At 41.4% G+C, this 18,952-nt stretch overlaps 1 protein-coding gene across 39 annotated transcripts in view; it reads right to left on the bottom strand.

Moving 5' to 3' along the window:
• Positions 1-16,576: 16,576 nt before the first annotated feature.
• The window catches only part of LOC110531736 (receptor-type tyrosine-protein phosphatase delta), a 595,272-nt gene continuing 592,896 nt past the window's right edge, over positions 16,577-18,952 (bottom strand). For all 39 annotated transcript variants that reach the window (XM_036987567.1, XM_021615095.2, XM_036987574.1 and 36 more), the window contains one exon: positions 16,577-18,565. In XM_036987567.1, coding sequence (XP_036843462.1) covers positions 18,497-18,565 — 69 coding nt within the window. In that variant the 3' untranslated portion in view covers positions 16,577-18,496. The remainder of the gene's footprint in view (positions 18,566-18,952) is intronic.

The following is an 18,952-nucleotide window of genomic DNA, read 5'->3' as shown; positions in this document are numbered from 1 at the left end:
CACATATTCTAAGTCAGAACCGTCCAGAGTAGTCATGCTAGTCGGGCGGGCGTGTGAGGGCAGCAATCGGTTGAAGTGCATGCATTTAGTTTTACTAGCATTTAAAAGCAGTTGGAGGCCACGGAAGGAGTGTTGTATGGCATTGAGGCTCGTTTGGAGGTTTGACAACACATGCTAGGAGAGCTGGAGACACGTCGAAGCTAGCGGGCCGGGGCTAGCAGATGGGTCTACGGTGACATCGCGATGGAGAAGCCTGTTGAAACCACCTCGGACGATTACGTCGGCAGACCAGTTGGAATGGATTGGCCGGGCTGGTGTCGGCAATAAAGGGTCCAGGCAAAAGAGGTATTGTAGCCCAAGAATGAACTGGTAAACATCTTCGGCTAGCCGGGAGATGGGCCTAGTTCGAGGCTAGCTCAAGGCTAGACTGGTGCTAGCTTCGGGACAGAGTCATTAGCCAGCAGTAGCCACTCGGTTGCAGCTAGGTAGCGTTTTCCATCACCAACAACAAAACGTTGAATTATGGAGTTTCTGGTGGAAGAATGGTGTTGCATCCCCCCAATAAAGTTCCAGATTGGTGAGTCTATGCCAAGGTGCATTGAAGCTCTTCTGGCGGCTCGTGGTGGCCCAACCATATATTAAGACACTATGTTGGTGTTTCCTTGATATTGTCAGTTACCTGTAGGGCGATCATAGGACCTTAGGAATATAATTAATTTAACGAGCTAACCATTGGACAGAAGGGAATCTTACAGACAGACTGTGCTTTTGAAAGGGCAATCTGGAATTTCTACATCCATTTTTGCTTGTTTATAAGACTGTTATAAGATTGTTTAGAAACAATCAAGAAAAACAATGTTATTGTAAACAAAGACTGTATAGTTTCAAAACATGCTTCACACTATCATTTTTATCTCATTTATGGTCAGTCCTTGCTAAATCTATGAATTTGAGAGTGGCTACATTTATCCAGCACCATCCCTCAGCTGTTTACCAAAAAAATGGTGGAGTCTGCTTTGTTGTTTTTTGAATCCCAGATTGCCTCTTTAATGAGCAGTTCTCTCTCTGTGGGTCTAACCCCAAGATGTTCTGGAAAATGGTTAAAGGCCTGGAGAAAAAACCCTCCTCACAGCTGCCCATGTCCCTTAAAGTTGAGGATGTGGTTGCTACTGTCAAGAAGCACATGGCTGAGCTCTTTAATCACCACATCATTAAGTCAGGATTCCTATTTGACTCAGCCATGCCTCCTTGCCCGTCCAACATTTCCTCATCTCCCACCCATTCTAATGTGACTAGCCCCAATGCTCCTCCCTCTTTTTCCCCTGCCCCGCTACAAAGTTTCTTCCTGCAGGCGGTCACTGAGTCTGAGGTTCTCAATGAGGTCCTTAAACTTGACCCCCAAAAAACATCTGGATCAGATGGTTTAGATCCTTTCTTATTTAAGGTTGCTGCCCCTTTAATTGCCAAGCCTATCTCTGACCTTTATTACCTGTCTCTCCTCTCTGGGGAGGTTCCCATTGCTTGGAAGGCAGCCATGGTTAGTCCGTTATTTAAAAGGGGAGATCAAGCTGATCCTAACTGGTATAGACCTATTTCTATTTTGCCCTGTTTTTCAAATGTGTTGGGAAAACTTGTCAATAATCAACTGACTGGCTTTCCTGATGTCTATAGTATTCTCTGTGGTATGCAATCTGGTTTCCGCTCAGGTTATGGATGTGTCACTGCAATTTTAAAGGTCCTCAATGATGTCACCATTTCCCTTGATTCTAAGCAATGTTGTGCTGCTATATTTATTGACTTGGCCAAAGCTTTTGATAGGGTAGACCATGCCATTCATGTGGGCAGGCTAAGGAGTATTGGTGTCTCTGAGGGGTTTTTGGCCTGGTTTGCTAACTACCTCTCTCAAAGAGTACAGTGTATTAAGTCAGAATATCTGCTGTCTCAGCCACTGCCTGTCACGAAGGGTGTACCCTAAGGCGCGATGCTAGGCCCCACACTCTTCTCAATTTACATCAACAACATTGCTCAGGCATTAGGAAGCTCTCTCTTTTTTTCTCCCTCACTAGCTTTAAGCACAGCCCATCCAACTACACCATCCCCATACTGAATGTATTTATTTATCTTGCTCCTTTGCACCCCAGTATCTCTACTTGCACATTCATCTTCTGCACATCAATCACTCCAATGTCTAATTGGTATATTGTAATTACTCCGCCACCGTGGCCTGTTTAATGCCTTACCTCCCTTATCTTACCTCATTTGCACACACTGTATATAGATTTTCTTCAACTGTATTATTGACTGTATTTTTTGTTTATTCCATGTGTAACTCTGTGTTGTTGTATGTGGCGAACTGCTTTGCTTTATCTTGGCCAGGTCACAGTTGTAAATGAGAACTTGTTCTCAACTAGCCTACCTGTTTAAATAAAGGTGAAATAAAAATTTACAAATGTAAAAAATATTTTTTGCAAGTTGGGGAGGGTTCATTTCTAGCTCAAGTTGGGGAGCGAGGGTATCACACCTAGCTCGGCTGTTAAACAATTCTTTAGTAAAGGTTGAATAGTCTATTGTTCAGCTAATAGCCCATCCTGCTAGCTTGTGAAAGAAAAATAATACTTTTCCCCCTTTCCACATGTTAAAGATTCCAATTGATGAAGTGTTTTTAGCCACCATCGGCCCCAACCCCAATTAATGCATTTGGGCACAGTCGATAGCGTGCTGGACTTCAGGCTAGAATGTTGAGGGTTTGAAACCTGCTCCCTGCATTTTTCATAACATTATTATGCCGGTCTCAGAGCAAATAGCCTGGATTGTTACACGCCTCTGGTTCCTCCCTCTCTTCCATGCCTCATTCAGCACACTTCTGGGCTTGCTGGCAGGATGTACTGTTTTTTATTATGTATGTATGAATTACAAATCAGCCTTTACTTAAATCATGTTTCTAGTCTATTGCATAGTTTCAATGTGTAATCATTGATGTCCCAGGAGCAGGAGTGGTAAACACTGTTAAAGTCTATCATTTTAAAACATACATGCAGACACAGCATCATTCACAGAATGGAGTTTGATACACCTGGTATTGGATATGACAGAAAATAAACTTGCTAAATAGCGATTTTCGTTAACTTCATGACAAAAAATATGCACAATCGCTTGTCTCTACATTAACTAACATTTTCCTCTCAATTGTACATTTTTTGCTTGACTCATTATGACGTTATAACTACAGTGGGGCAAAAAAGTATTTAGTCAGCCACCAATTGTGCAAGTTCTCCCACTTAAAAAGATGAGAGAGGCCTGTAATTTTCATCATAGGTACACTTCAACTATGACAGACAAAATGAGAAAATCCAGAAAATCACATTGTAGGATTTTTAATGAATTTATTTGCAAATTATGGTGGAAAATAAGTATTTGGTCAATAACAAAAGTTTATCTCAGTACTTTGTTATATACCCTTTATTGGCAATGACAGGGGTCAAACGTTTTCTGTAAGTCTTCACAAGGTTTTCACACACTGTTGCTGGTATTTTGGCCCATTCCTCCATGCAGATCTCCTCTAGAGCAGTGATGTTTTGGGGCTGTTGCTGGGCAACTCCCTACAAAGATTTTCTATAGGGTTGAGATCTGGAGACTGGCTAGGCTACTCCAGGACCTTGAAATGCTTCTTACGAAGCCACTCCTTCGTTGCCTGGGTGGTGTGTTTGGGATCATTGTCATGCTGAAAGACCCAGCCACGTTTCATCTTCAATGCCCTTGCTGATGGAAGGAGGTTTTCACTCAAAATCTCACGATACATGGCCCCATTCATTCTTTCCTTTACACGGATCAGTTGTCCTGGTCCCTTTGCAGAAAAACAGCCCCAAAGCATGATGTTTCCACCTCCATGCTTCACAGTAGGTATGGTGTTCTTTGAATGCAACTCAGCATTCTTTGTCCTCCAAACACAACGAGTTGAGTTTTTACCAAAAAGTTCTATTTTGGTTTCATCTGACCATATGACATTCTCCCAATCTTCTTCTGGATCATCCAAATGCTCTCTAGTAAACTTCAGACGGGCCTGGAAATGTACTGGCTTAAGCAGGGGGACACGTCTGGCACTGCAGGATTTGAGTCCCTCGCAGCGTAGTGTGTTACTAATGGTATGCTTTGTTACTTTGGTCCCAGCTCTCTGCAGGTCATTCACTAGGTCCCATCGTGTGGTTCTGGGATTTTTGCTCACCGTTCTTGTGATCATTTTGACCCCACGGGGTGAGATCTTGCGTGGAGCCCCAGATCAAGGGAGATTATCAGTGGTCTTGTATGTCTTCCATTTCCTAATAATTGCTCCCACAGTTGATTTCTTCAAACCAAGCTGCTTACCTATTGTAGATTCAGTCTTCCCAGCCTGGTGCAGGTCTACAATTTTGTTTCTGGTGTCCTTTGACATATCTTTGGTCTTGGCCATAGTGGAGTTTGGAGTGTGACTGTTTGAGGTTGTGGACAGGTGTCTTTTATACTGATAACAAGTTCAAACAGGTGCCATAAATACAGGTAACGAGTGGAGGACAGAGGAGCCTCTTTTTTTTATTTTTTTATTTTACCTTTATTTAACCAGGTAGGCAAGTTGAGAACAAGTTCTCATTTACAATTGCGACCTGGCCAAGATAAAGCAAAGCAGTTCGACAGATACAACAACACAGAGTTACACATGGAGTAAAACAAACATACAGTCAATAATAAAGTATAAACAAGTCTATATACAATGTGAGCAAATGAGGTGAGAAGGGAGGTAAAGGCAAAAAAAGGCCTTGGTGGCAAGGTAAATACAATATAGCAAGTAAAACACTGGAATGGTAGTTTTGCAATGGAAGAATGTGCAAAGTAGAAATAAAAATAATGGGGTGCAAAGGAGCAAAATAAATAAATAAATTAAATACAGTTGGGAAAGAGGTAGTTGATAGGGCTAAATTATAGGTGGGCTATGTACAGGTGCAGTAATCTGTGAGCTGCTCTGACAGTTGGTGCTTAAAGCTAGTGAGGGAGATAAGTGTTTCCAGTTTCAGAGATTTTTGTAGTTCGTTCCAGTCATTGGCAGCAGAGAACTGGAAAGAGAGACGGCCAAAGAAAGAATTGGTTTTGGGGGTGACTAGAGAGATATACCTGCTGGAGCGTGTGCTACAGGTGGGAGATGCTATGGTGACCAGCGAGCTGAGATAAGGGGGGACTTTACCTAGCAGGGTCTTGTAGATGACATGGAGCCAGTGGGTTTGGCGACGAGTATGAAGCGAGGGCCAGCCAACGAGAGCGTACAGGTCGCAATGGTGGGTAGTATATGGGGCTTTGGTGACAAAACGGATTGCACTGTGATAGACTGCATCCAGTTTGTTGAGTAGGGTATTGGAGGCTATTTTGTAAATTACATCGCCAAAGTCGAGGATTGGTAGGATGGTCAGTTTTACAAGGGTATGTTTGGCAGCATGAGTGAAGGATGCTTTGTTGCGAAATAGGAAGCCAATTCTAGATTTAACTTTGGATTGGAGATGTTTGATATGGGTCTGGAAGGAGAGTTTACAGTCTAACCAGACACCTAAGTATTTGTAGTTGTCCACGTATTCTAAGTCAGAGCCGTCCAGAGTAGTGATGTTGGACAGGCGGGTAGGTGCAGGTAGTGATCGGTTGAAGAGCATGCATTTAGTTTTACTTGTATTTAAGAGCAATTGGAGGCCACGGAAGGAGAGTTGTATGGCATTGAAGCTTGCCTGGAGGGTTGTTAACACAGTGTCCAAAGAAGGGCCGGAAGTATACAGAATGGTGTCGTCTGCGTAGAGGTGGATCAGAGACTCACCAGCAGCAAGAGCGACCTCATTGATGTATACAGAGAAGAGAGTCGGTCCAAGAATTGAACCCTGTGGTACCCCCATAGAGACTGCCAGAGGTCCGGACAACAGACCCTCAGATTTGACACACTGAACTCTATCAGAGAAGTAGTTGGTGAACCAGGCGAGGCAATCATTTGAGAAACCAAGGCTGTTGAGTCTGCCGATGAGGATGTGGTGATTGACAGAGTCGAAAGCCTTGGCCAGATCAATGAATACGGCTGCACAGTAATGTTTCTTATCGATGGCGGTTAAGATATCGTTTAGGACCTTGAGCGTGGCTGAGGTGCACCCATGACCAGCTCTGAAACCAGATTCCATAGCAGAGAAGGTATGGAGAGATTCAAAATGGTCGGTAATCTGTTTGTTGACTTGGCTTTCGAAGACCTTAGAAAGGCATGGTAGGATAGATATAGGTCTGTAGCAGTTTGGGTCAAGAGTGTCCCCCCCTTTGAAGAGGGGGATGACCGCAGCTGCTTTCCAATCTTTGGGAATCTCAGACGACACGAAAGAGAGGTTGAACAGGCTAGTAATAGGGGTGGCAACAATTTCGGCAGATAATTTTAGAAAGAAAGGGTCCAGATTGTCTAGCCCGGCTGATTTGTAGGGGTCCAGATTTTGCAGCTCTTTCAGAACATCAGCTGAATGGATTTGGGAGAAGGAGCTGCAGTGCTGTTGACAGGGGTAGGAGTAGCCAGGTGGAAAGCATGGCCAGCAGTAGAAAAATGCTTATTGAAATTTTCAATTATGGTGGATTTATCAGTGGTGACAGTGTTTCCTATCTTCAGTGCAGTGGGCAGCTGGGAGGAGGTGTTCTTATTCTCCATGGACTTTACAGTGTCCCAGAACTTTTTTGAGTTAGTGTTGCAAGAAGCAAATTTCTGCTTGAAAAAGCTAGCCTTGGCTTTTCTAACTGCCTGTGTATAATGGTTTCTAGCTTCCCTGAACAGCTGCATATCACGGGGGCTGTTCGATGCTAATGCAGAACGCCATAGGACGTTTTTGTGTTGATTAAGGGCAGTCAGGTCTGGGGAGAACCAAGGGCTATATCTGTTCCTGGTTCTAAATTTCTTGAATGGGGCATGTTTATTTAAGATGGTTAGGAAGGCATTTTTAAAAAAATATCCAGGCATCCTCTACTGACGGGATGAGGTCAATATCCTTCCAGGATACCCCGGCCAGGTCGATTAGAAAGGCCTGCTCGCTGAAGTGTTTCAGGGAGCGTTTTACAGTGATGAGAGGAGGTTGTTTGACCGCTGACCCATTACGGATGCAGGCAATGAGGCAGTGATCGCTGAGATCTTGGTTGAAGACAGCAGAGGTGTATTTAGAGGGGAAGTTGGTTAGGATGATATCTATGAGGGTGCCCGTGTTTAAGGCTTTGGGGAGGTACCTGGTAGGTTCATTGATAATTTGTGTGAGATTGAGGGCATCAAGTTTAGATTGTAGGATGGCTGGGGTGTTAAGCATGTTCCAGTTTAGGTCGCCTAGCAACACGAGCTCTGAAGATAGATGGGGGGCAATCAGTTCACATATGGTGTCCAGAGCACAGCTGGGGGCAGAGGGTGGTCTATAGCAGGCGGCAACGGTGAGAGACTTGTTTTTAGAGAGGTGGATTTTTAAAAGTAGAAGTTCAAATTGTTTGGGTACAGACCTGGATAGTAGGACAGAACTCTGCAGGCTATCTTTGCAGTAGATTGCAACACCGCCCCCTTTGGCAGTTCTATCTTGTCTGAAAATGTTGTAGTTTGGAATTAAAATGTCTGAATTTTTGGTGGTCTTCCTAAGCCAGGATTCAGACACAGCTAGAACATCCGGGTTGGCAGAGTGTGCTAAAGCAGTGAATAGAACAAACTTAGGGAGGAGGCTTCTAATGTTAACATGCATGAAACCAAGGCTATTACGGTTACAGAAGTCGTCAAAAGAGAGCGCCTGGGGAATAGGAGTGGAGCTAGGCACTGCAGGGCCTGGATTCACCTCTACATCGCCAGAGGAACATAGGAGGAGTAGAATAAGGGTGCGACTAAAAGCAATAAGAATTGGTCGTCTAGAACGTCTGGAACAGAGAGTAAAAGGAGGTTTCTGGGGGCGATAAAATAGCATCAAGGTATAATGTACAGACAAAGGTAAGGTAGGATGTGAATACAGTGGAGGTAAATCTAGGTATTGAGTGATGAAGAGAGAGATATTGTCTCTAGAAACATCATTGAAACCAGGAGATGTCATTGCATGTGTGGGTGGTGGAACTAATAGGTTGGATAAGGTATAGTGAGCAGGACTAGATGCTCTACAGTGAAATAAGCCAATAAACACTAACCAGAACAGCAATGGACAAGACATATTGACATTAAGGAGAGGCATGCTTAGTCGAGTGATCAAAAGGGTCCAGTGAGTGGAGAGGTTGGTTTAGGGTCACGGCGATTTAGACAGCTAGCCAAGCCAACCGGTAGCAAGCTAGCATAGGATGGAGTCTGTTGTTAGCCACCTCTTGCGTTCGGTCAGTAGATTAGTGGGGTTCCGTGTGGTAGAGGGGATTAATCCAAATCACACAACAACAACAAAAATAAGAACAATAGATATAGTTATAGAGGCCCGAGAAGAAAACATAATAATAAAAATAAATAAATTGTCCGATTGTCTATTCAGATAGCAGCCGGAAAGACAGCTAACGGTTAGCGGGCCGCAGATGGGCGTTCAGGTAACGTCGCGACAGAGGAGCCAGCCGGATCTCATTCAGGTAGATAACGTCGGCAGTCCGGTTGTGAAGGCCCGGTGGGGCTCCGCGTAGGCAGTGAAACGGGTCCGGATAGGTGACTGCAGCACAGGAGTGAATGATGGAACTCAGGAGTGATTGACGGAAGCACCGGAACAATCGATGTTTGCTCCGGACTGTCACACGGATAGCAGCTAGCTAGCTGTGAGATCCGGGTATGAATGTCCAGAGAGCAGTTGAAATCCAGGGACATGGAGAGAAAAATTGGTCCGGTATGTTCCGTTCCGAGCCGCGCTGCGCCGTACAAAACTGGCGATAGATTTTCGATAGATTTTCGAGCTAAAGGACAGCCGATGACCACAAACCGTGGTTAGCTTCTGATTAGCTTCTGGATTAGCTTCTGGGCTAGCTCCTGGCTAGCTTCTGGCTAGTTTCTGGCCAGCCTCCTGGAGTTTCTGGCTAGCTTCCTGAAGGATTGCAGATCTGAGGTAAATAATACTTTTTTATAAATATAAATTGGTGAGGCTGGTTGCAGGAGAGTGTTTAGAAGATGAGTTGATGGAAAAAAAATAAAAATTTATGTGAAAAAAGTTGTAAATATATATATATACAGGACACGACAAGACGAGGACAAAAGACGTCTGAACTGCTATGCGATCTTGGAAGAAAAGAGAGGAATCTTCCTCTTAAAGAGGAAGATACAGGTCTGTGAGAGCCATAAATCTTGCTTGTTTGTAGGTGACCAAATACTTATTTTTCACCATAATTTGCAAATAAATTCATTAAAAATCCTACAATGTGATTTTCTGGATTTTTTCTCTCATTTTGTCTGTCATAGTTGAAGTGTACCTATGATGAAAATTACAGGCCTCTCTCATCTTTTTAAGTGGGAGAACTTGCGCAATTGGTGGCTGACTAAATACTTTTTTGCCCCACTGTATGTTTTGGCCGGGTATGGTTCTCAATCAGGGACAGCTGTCTATCGTTGTCTCTGATTGGGAACCATACTTAGGTAGCCCTTTTCCCTCCTTTCAGTGTGGAAAGTTGTCTTTGTTTGTGGCCCATAGCCCTTAAGCTTCACGGTTGTTTTGTATTGTTTATTGTTTTGTCGGCGTAATTTGATATAAAAGGAATATGTACGCTCACCACGCTGTGCTTTGGTCCAGTTCTTTCGACGGCCGTGACAATAGCCTTATTTGGTAAAAGACCAAGTCCATTTTATGGAAAGAACAGCTCAAATAAGCAAAGAGAAATGACAGTCCATCATTACTTGAAGACAAGAAGGTCAGTCAATACGGAACATTTAAAGAATTTTGAAAGTTTCTTCAGGTGCAGTACGAAAAACCATCAAGCACTATGATGAAACTGGCTCTCATGAGGACAGCCACAGGAATGGAAGACCCAGAGTTACCTCTGCTGCAGAGGATAAGTTCATTAAAGTTACCAGCCTTAGAAATTGCTTTGGCCAAGAAACACGAGCAATGGACATTAGACAGGTGGAAATTTGTCCTTTGGTCTGTAGTCCATATTGGACATTTTTGGTTCCAACCGCCGTGTCTTTGTGAGACGTGGTGTGGGTGAACGATGATTTCCACATTTGTATTTATGTTTAACTCATTTTTGGTTACTACATGATTCCATGTGTGTTATTTCATAGTTTTGATGTCTTCACTATTATTCTACATTGTAGAAAATATTAAAGATAAAGAAAAACCCTTGAATGAGTAGGTGTGTCCAAACTTTTGACCGGTAGTGTATATCTTGAACAGCATTGATCACTTGCACTATGTACTATCAATGTAATATCAAATGCAATCCAAGTCCTTCGGTTCTGCTATTAGATAAAGCACAGTGAAAATACATTAAGTTGTATTAATTAATAAATACAAAATATCTGACATTGTATTCCCATTTTAACTTTGTGGTGCTTTTAAATGGTTGAAAGTGCAGTAATAACATCTTAGATCTGGCCGTGTCCAAATACCCATACTTGCGTCCTTAATAGTAGGCCGTTGGAGTATGAGAAAAAAATATAGTTTAATTAATAGTATACGACATTTTGAAAATCAGGTAATAGCGGGAATCAATGCTATTGTTCATGATGCATTCTAAGTATGCAAAAATATAATGTTTTATGGTATGTGAATTTCTTAAAATCAAGTATGATTTAAATGCCAGGATGTTATACTCAATTCAGCTCTTCATCTATTAGAATTCAATGCACACTTGTCCACAATGCATTGGAAGAGGTGGGCTGTGAGGCCCTAGTTGTCTTCAAGTAGCCAAACAACAAAACTGGGCTACTTAATAGGGAAGATGCCGAATAGCGAAGCTTCTGCGGTGGTGTTCAAATGTAGGCTAAGTAGTTCAAACAGTCACAAGTAGCCTAATGCATCGTTTGCTACATCTTTGAAAATCTGAAAAAAAAGTATTTTTTTACCCAAAGTGAATGACTGTTTTCTCATTGAAAAGTGATTCTTGTTCTCTTGGCCATCTTTTGATTTCTGAATGTGTCGGCACTGGGGACTCGGGATGTGGCTGTGTTATTGATGTTATGTTAATCAGGCCTTTTGACTTGAACACATGGATTGTTTTAGTTTTGTAGGCGTGGCTATCTATTGAATTATTTCATTTACTGATCATGCCTTAGCAGTTATTCTGATCTCGTTCCCAATGATCAGTGCTTTAGTTTATTCTGTTGCTGTCAAGTGGTTCTGAATTTCTGATGCACCCGACTGTCCATGCTTTTCTGTGCAATAGGCTTTTGATTTGAACATTTGAAAAGTTTTGGTGTGGGCTATTTGATTAAATTTATACTGCATATGTTACAGCACTTTTGTTTCACTAATATCTTGAAATGGAACCAAATTATCTATTTTGGTCTTCAGTCCTTTTTAAATAGGACATATGGGCTATCTCAACTACGGTATAGGTCGAATGTGATAGTCTGTCTATAACGCCATTTCTATTCTATTCAGAGTTTAGAGATCAAATTGGAAATGAGCTTTTATCAGGCTGGTTAATCCGATGCAGGTCTGTTGAATTTGGAAAAATCCACCCGCACTCGGCCCCGCCCCACCTACTCAGACAGTTAGGAGCTGCTACTGCATTGTGGCTGTGGCATACTGCATACTTTTTACTAAACGGTACGGGCTAAATAGTATGTGAAGATGAATACATTTTATGCAGTTTAAGTATATAGTACGCTACTAGTATAGGTATTTGGACACAGCCTTTGTTTTTCCATTGGAATTTGGTTGTAATTTTAGATGGCCATGGTTGAAAGCATAGTGATAACACATTGGGAAACTTCTTGCTGTCCTTTCTGAGTGGGTGAATGAAGGTTGAAATCTCATTGATCAACATCTCAACCAAATATTGCCCGAATTGAAATGATGCGGTGTGCCCAGTTGGTTGCCGCCACAGCCTTTTTCAGTGACAATAGGTTTGTGGCGTCCGCCCTCCATTTACATACAGGTGTTTAGAGACACAGATAGCTAATTAGCGCAGGTAGTCGACTCTGTCTTCCGTAAACAAGCGCTGTAACATAGAAATATGGCCATGTGGGAACCCTAACCCTATGTAGTTGAAAAGGATTCAACTACATGTGGGAAAACCCTGCTGGGACGGGAGGCTGCTCGATCAGCCTCCTCAAATCAGCAATCACCAGTCAATCACGCGCACCTTCTACTTCTTCTTCTTTGGGATTGGGTTTTAAGGTGCATATACCGCCACCTACTGCACTGGAGTGTGAGGCCAGACATGGCCGACCTACATAAACTTCTTGTAATACAAAATTGTGAAAAAAGAAAATGACCCTGACGACTACTAGCCCTCATTAAAAAACCCACCACCCCATTCCACTATTTAACTGTATCTAATGCTACACCAGGCCAATGGTCTTGGAGGACAGAACACTCCCACTCAACACCCCCTGCAAATCTTCTACCACAACCTCTATTTTCAGTTGACAACCGTGGCTATGAATGCTAAGAAACCCACCTTACTGAAGCACATATTCTTCCCATCCATCTCTATTGGTCTCTGCCTACTCACAGACATCATCTCTGGATCCCTCACCCTCACATCTTCCTCTACCACACTCATCACTGCTTCAGCATACAACACTTTCTGTACTACTCTGACCCTGACAACCTTAACCTGCCTTTTTCTCACCGGACACCTCTTTCCTCCAGCCCCATGAACACCCCCACAGCTAACACACAAAACTTGCTCCACCGAAACTACACATTCCTTTGTCTCATGCCCTTCTGCACACTTCTGACATCTAGGAATCTTCCTCCTACACACTGCTGCAACATGACCATAACTTCACCACAATCTCCACCAGGCCTGCGTAGCACCTAACGACTGGCGTCACATTCACAAGGAATCTTCTATTTCAACAGATCCTCCTCAACACTTAATGCCACCTCTGTTATTACTCCTTTCAAAGGCGCCTTTCTCCGAAGAGCAAAGCAAGTCACAGTTCTTGTTCCTAGTCGCGTGGTCCAGAGCGCCCGCTCCCTCTGGACAGAAGAAACACAATAAATCATCACGAATCCACTTCGAGTTACTTTCACCAACTCAACAGTCCCCAACCTCTTCTCCACCCAACATGACACCACATATGGATCAGCCAGAATACAAAGATCCATTCTCTCCACAAATCTCACTCACACTGGGACAGAATCATCCTAGTCATCATCGGGACGAGGCTCGGGACGAGGAACTCTGCGGTTCATCTCGGAGCTACTGGAGCATGTATCCCTCTTTTTGCACCTGACGCCAACCTTCCTCACCACACTGCTTCCCTCTACACTCGGTGGTCACCACTGCACCTGCCATTGCATTTAATTCGTCCGCACTCTCATCATGTTCAGTTTCCTTCTGGTGCTCTTCCAAAGGTTTTGTGAAATCCCCCTCTCCATAGTTACTCATAAGATGTTCCACTTTCCTCCTTTTTGTCCTGTCTACCATCTTACAGCAACAAAGTAATTTGGTTCACACCACTCCATTCACACCACTCCAGCACTACTTGTTAATCCACTCCGAGTATCTGCTAAAGCTGCTGCTGCCCCTAGGGGTGGGAAATGAACTCTAGTGGAAATGAGATGTCCAGCTATAGCCTAACCCTATATCTATTACTAACAATACAGGCAATTCTCAGCTGGCATGACATGATAACCCAACTTATAAAACCTGAGGTGCGTTCAGTGCGGAACGGTTTGTTCTGAATGACACGTTCCTCCAAAACGTTCTTGAACAGACTTCGAGGTACATTTGCTCACGTTTGGTGGGTGTGGCTTGAAGCAATGAGTGACATATTTAAAAGGTAGAGGGCATGCTGACAGCGTTCCCCAACCTCCCTATTTTTCAACTGGTTGTTCAGTACAGCACCGTTAGCATTCAATTGAACGTTCCAGACCGTAAAAGCGTACTGAACGCAGCCATGGCCATCACAAGCTTAGTATAGTGTGTCTAGGATTACAATTTAAATTGTCTCTCTTGTTCCTTCCCTCCAATTTCCAACAGTGGTCATTGGTAGATGTACAGTTGAGGCCCAGGTTTCAGCTGATGTGTCAATGACAGAGTTAATTGCACTATGAAAATCCATTATGGCATGATGAAGCCCCATTTTTCTTTTGGCAGGAGAACTATGGATTTCATTAATGACACTGCCAGCAAGAGGCAAAATGGCCTCATCAGTCTTTCAAAGTCAATTTGAAATGGAGGGAAAAAAGTGAGACCATGGTGCATAACACAGACATTGTTTAATAGAATTCATTTATAACAAATGGAACTTGTGTCAGCAAATAACTGATTTTCATACAGACTTATTTCGCCACCAATGTAACCTAAGTAAGAAAATAAAAAGCACTCCTTTCATTCAGAAAAAAAAAAACAATTTACGCTTACAACTAACCAGAGGTAATTGTATGATTCTTTTAACAAGCCATTTTTTTGTTTACAATTTCATTAATTAATTTCAGTCTATGCATCCAGACGAGCGATAGATAGAGAGCAGAGAGAACACAACGTTTATTTCTGTAATGACACTCCAAGCTTAAATGGCGAAGCCACGTTAGTTAATAACAGATGGTTGGGACAAATTTAGGAAAGTCATCTTCTGGAGTAACCATGGCACCAGAATGGATGCTCTTTTTGCCACAAACTTTCTTTTTTGTCTTTTTCAAAGTTGATACCTTTTTTGTGTTATTTACATACACACAACGTGAACGTTGAAGGAGATTCTTACAGATGGGTTCAAGTAATATATTATTGGGTTCAGAATCAATAGGGCAGTGCATAGTATAAAGAGATATAGAAAGTGCAATTCTTCCTACTAGGCCTGCTGCGGCCATTTTGCAATGTTTCACCATGCATAATGGGAAATCAAAAGATCAAGATAGGAAAATAAAATGAATGTTGTGGATCAATTAATGTACAAAGACTGCTGAACTAGGTACATAAAATGTGGCATCGAGGTTAAATAATAAAAGCACTTTTATAATGTTTTATTATATATACATACACTACTGTTCAAAAGTTTGGGGTCACCTAGAAATGTCCTTGTTTTTGAAAGAAAAGCCCATTTTAGAATAACATCAAATTGATTAGAAATACAGTGTAGACATTGTTAATGTTGTAAATGACTTTTGTAGCTGGAAATGGCTGATGTTTAATGGAATATCTACATAGGTGTACAGAGGCCCATTATCAGCAACCATCACTCCTGTATTCCAATGGCACATTGTGTTAGCTAATCCAAGTTTATCATTTTAAAAGGCTAATTGATCATTAGAAAACCCTTTTGCAATTATGTTAGCAAGCTGAAAACCGTTGTCCTGATTAAAGAAGCAATAAAACTGGGCTTCTTTAGACTAGTTGAGTATCTGGAGCATCAGTATTTGTGGGTTCGATTACAGGCTCAAAATTGCCAGAAACAAAGACCTTTCTTCTGAAACTCGTCAGTCTGTTCTTGTTCTGAGAAATGAAGGCTATTCCATGCGAGAAATTGCCAAGAAACTGAAGATCTCGTACAACGCTGTGTACTACTCCCTTCACAGAACAGCGCAAACTGGCTCTAACCAGAATAGAAAGAGGAGAGGGAGGCCCCCGGTGCACAACAGAGCAAGAGGACAAGTACATTAGAATGTCTAGTTTGAGAAACAGACACCTCACAAGTCCTCAACTGGCAGCTTCATTAAATATAACCCGCGAAAAACCAGTCTCTTCTGTCCAGTGTCTGTGTTCTTTTGCCCAGTTTAATATTTTATTTTTATTGGCGAGTCTGAAATATAAAAAAATATTTGCAACTCTGCCTAGAAGGCATTCCGGATGCCTCTTCACTGTTGACGTTGGTTAGAGCCAGTCAATTTTATGTTATTTTACTGGACAAAAAATGTGCTTTTCTTTCAAAAACAAGGACATTTCAAAGTGACCCCAAACTTTTGAAAGGTTGTGTATATATATAAAGCAACAGATCCAAAAAATTAAACAATTTAGCTACATGAAATAAAAAGGGAAAGAAAGCACCTGGAATGCACATCCACAAAGCCATCAAAGAGGGTCAAATAAAAGAGGGGTCCAAAATATTTTGTGTCCTCCCCCCCCGAAAACTGTAGAAGTAAGTCCTCCACGATAGCAGACGTAACACACATTTAAGGATTGTCAGAGTTGTAACACTAACCTGTTCCAACAGTTTGTATCTTTCCGCAACTGTTTATAACTGCAAATAAATGTATCAGTTGAATACTTTCAAGCCTAAGGCATAGTGAAGGGATCCTTTGGCTGAGTGTCTATACACTTCGTCTATACAAGGAGTGTCAAACATGCGGACCTATTTGAACAGTCAGGAAAGCTCATTGACTCCGCAAATATTCTCATGATCTTTCCCATGGTCTTTGTTGACAACAGGCATGTAGCATTGACTCATTAAAAGTCTTAATAAACTGAATAGTCCTAGTTAGTTGCAAATGCACATCGACTTTCTGCGAAGGTATCAGTGAACGACATGGGAGTCTTCGATGTTTTATTATTTTTACTAAGCCACATTAAGGCAACAGAAAATGAAAATAGGGCCTTGCCATGTACGTATTTGCATATATAATTTCATATTATGTGACAAATGAATACTTAAGGTAAAAATGTAATATACAGTTTGTTATATGTTCTATATGCACGGACTTCTCAAAGAATACAATAATGTGTTAAATGAACGTTATAAAAAACAGGTATAAATATAAGGCACTCTAAATGCTAAATGAAAACATGTTATGCCATTGAGCGTTTGAAAACCTCAAGATGAAAGTTACATCTATGTACCTTGCCCTATTGTATGGAGCAATGACTTAGTCTAAGGGACCCCCTGCTCTGCTATGGAACTACAGACTGTCTGAGCGTATCTATATACACTGGTGATACGTGACGTTCCCAACAAGCCTCACCACGGGAACAACATTGTCATGATGTCTAACAAAGTATCCACATGAACCCTATCTATAATACACCTATTTATTGCACAAGAAAATATGCACTGAATCAGAATGCGTTTTTGTCCTACTGATGTGCATTCCAGTGAAAAATATCTTAATTTCCCCCAAAGTATAGAAATCTCATTGTATAAGCTTTCATATACAATCCTTTCCTTTCATATATAGCCATAAATGATATACTTTATTTCAATATACATATGTTATAGGTTATGCAAATGTATTAATCATATATAATGTATATATCTGTCATCTTATATAACATAAATATGTATATATCATTTCATGTATTTTATCCATCAGGTGCTCATCTTTTACCATCATTCTAACATGGAAGAACTAAGATAATCGGTAGCAGCAACTTCATACTTTGCTCATCCCTGTTGATTCCACAAAGCCCCAGTTTATTACATGGGTGTAAGTAGGTTATTGTGTATGTGATCATGGACAAATAAGACAAAACTAAAAAACGAAACTAAAAACCCTGTAACAAAGTCAACATTTGGTAGTGTGAATACAGGACTGCACAAAGTGCGAGAAACAATCATAAAGAAAAATTTGCAAGAAAACCGGAAAGAGCGAAGACTTTCTCTGCATGATGGTGCATACATTAGAAAAGTTCTACAGCTTTCAAAAATACAACTCGTAAGGAAAAAAATGAACGATTACGCAAGTACTTTGTTTGATTCACTTTGTCGAGTGATTGTTTTGTTAAAAAAAGGAAATCAAATTTCACATGGTTCAAAATTAAGCACATCTCAGCTGTATAGTAAAAAATGAAATCAATAGGTTTTTATTTGTTTCATATATCTTTAAACATTCCCACTACCCCCCAATTGTTTAAATGATGAATGTTGTGACAGGAAACTGGGTATATTATTAATTATTACTTTAGCTGTGTCCTGTTTTTCATATTGGACCAAGCACTGGTGTCTTCTTTTTTGATGGGTAGTTGTCTCTGCGTAGTTTGATTGTGGAACAGAAATGTCTCTTTACAATGTGCATTGAGTTTTAAGCCATTCTCTGTGCCTCCATTTGCCTCTCCTATGGTTTGTAATATGATGCATTACTTGTCGATGTAATAGTACCTTCTGTTATTTTTTTGTTTATGTTTCTTTCAGTTATTTGAACCCAAGACGAATCCTTGAAGCAACAGAAGAATAAAAAATATTCCATAAGATGCTTCAACAGTCAGGATTCCCTCTCTCTTTCCCACGCCAGGGTGAGTTCCATGGGTTTTGGGAAACACTTGGTCCTCCAGGAATCATCTTTATACATTTTTTGACATTTTTGTGTCTCACATCCAACACTTAATTGAGTCTTTAGCTAGGAGTTAAGAAGTACTTTCTCAAACAGGAAATTATGGCTCAGAAGAGAGGCTCGCTGGGGTTGTCCAAGGGCCTTCTGCTTTTCCTCCGGGACAGGGACTCTTACGTAGCATAGTGGTCAAAGCTCCCAAGGTATTCCAAGCCAGCTCTGTAACAGAACTGGTATTGATCCTGAGGAGAAAGGAGAGAAAGAAAATTTGACATTAGTTCAAACTGTTCGTCACTATTTTCCAACCAGGTACTATTTATTTTTCTGTCTGTCTAGTGCTCTTTTCTTTTTTGTCTCTCTTTAGTTTCACTGGCCTCTATCATTCTCTTTTTCTCTGTCTGCAACAGTCACATTTTGATTTGCTGCTGCTCTGAAATTTGATAAATAAGCTTAGAAAAAAACTTACTTGAATCACCACAGAGTAGAAGATTCCTGCTTTTAAAGGAAAATCCCACCCAAAAACTATATTTTGGTATTTTTTTCATTAGTCCATTGTTGACATAGTCCCATTTTCTTTGCTCGTAGGGAATCAAGTTTTCAACATATGTAACTTTCAAAATACAGAAAAC

Source organism: Oncorhynchus mykiss, chromosome 9, assembly GCF_013265735.2.
Source record: "Oncorhynchus mykiss isolate Arlee chromosome 9, USDA_OmykA_1.1, whole genome shotgun sequence".
Taxonomy (NCBI): domain Eukaryota; kingdom Metazoa; phylum Chordata; class Actinopteri; order Salmoniformes; family Salmonidae; genus Oncorhynchus; species Oncorhynchus mykiss.
The sequence above is the reverse complement of the archived record's forward strand: the minus strand, read 5'-3'. Positions and strand labels throughout refer to the sequence as shown.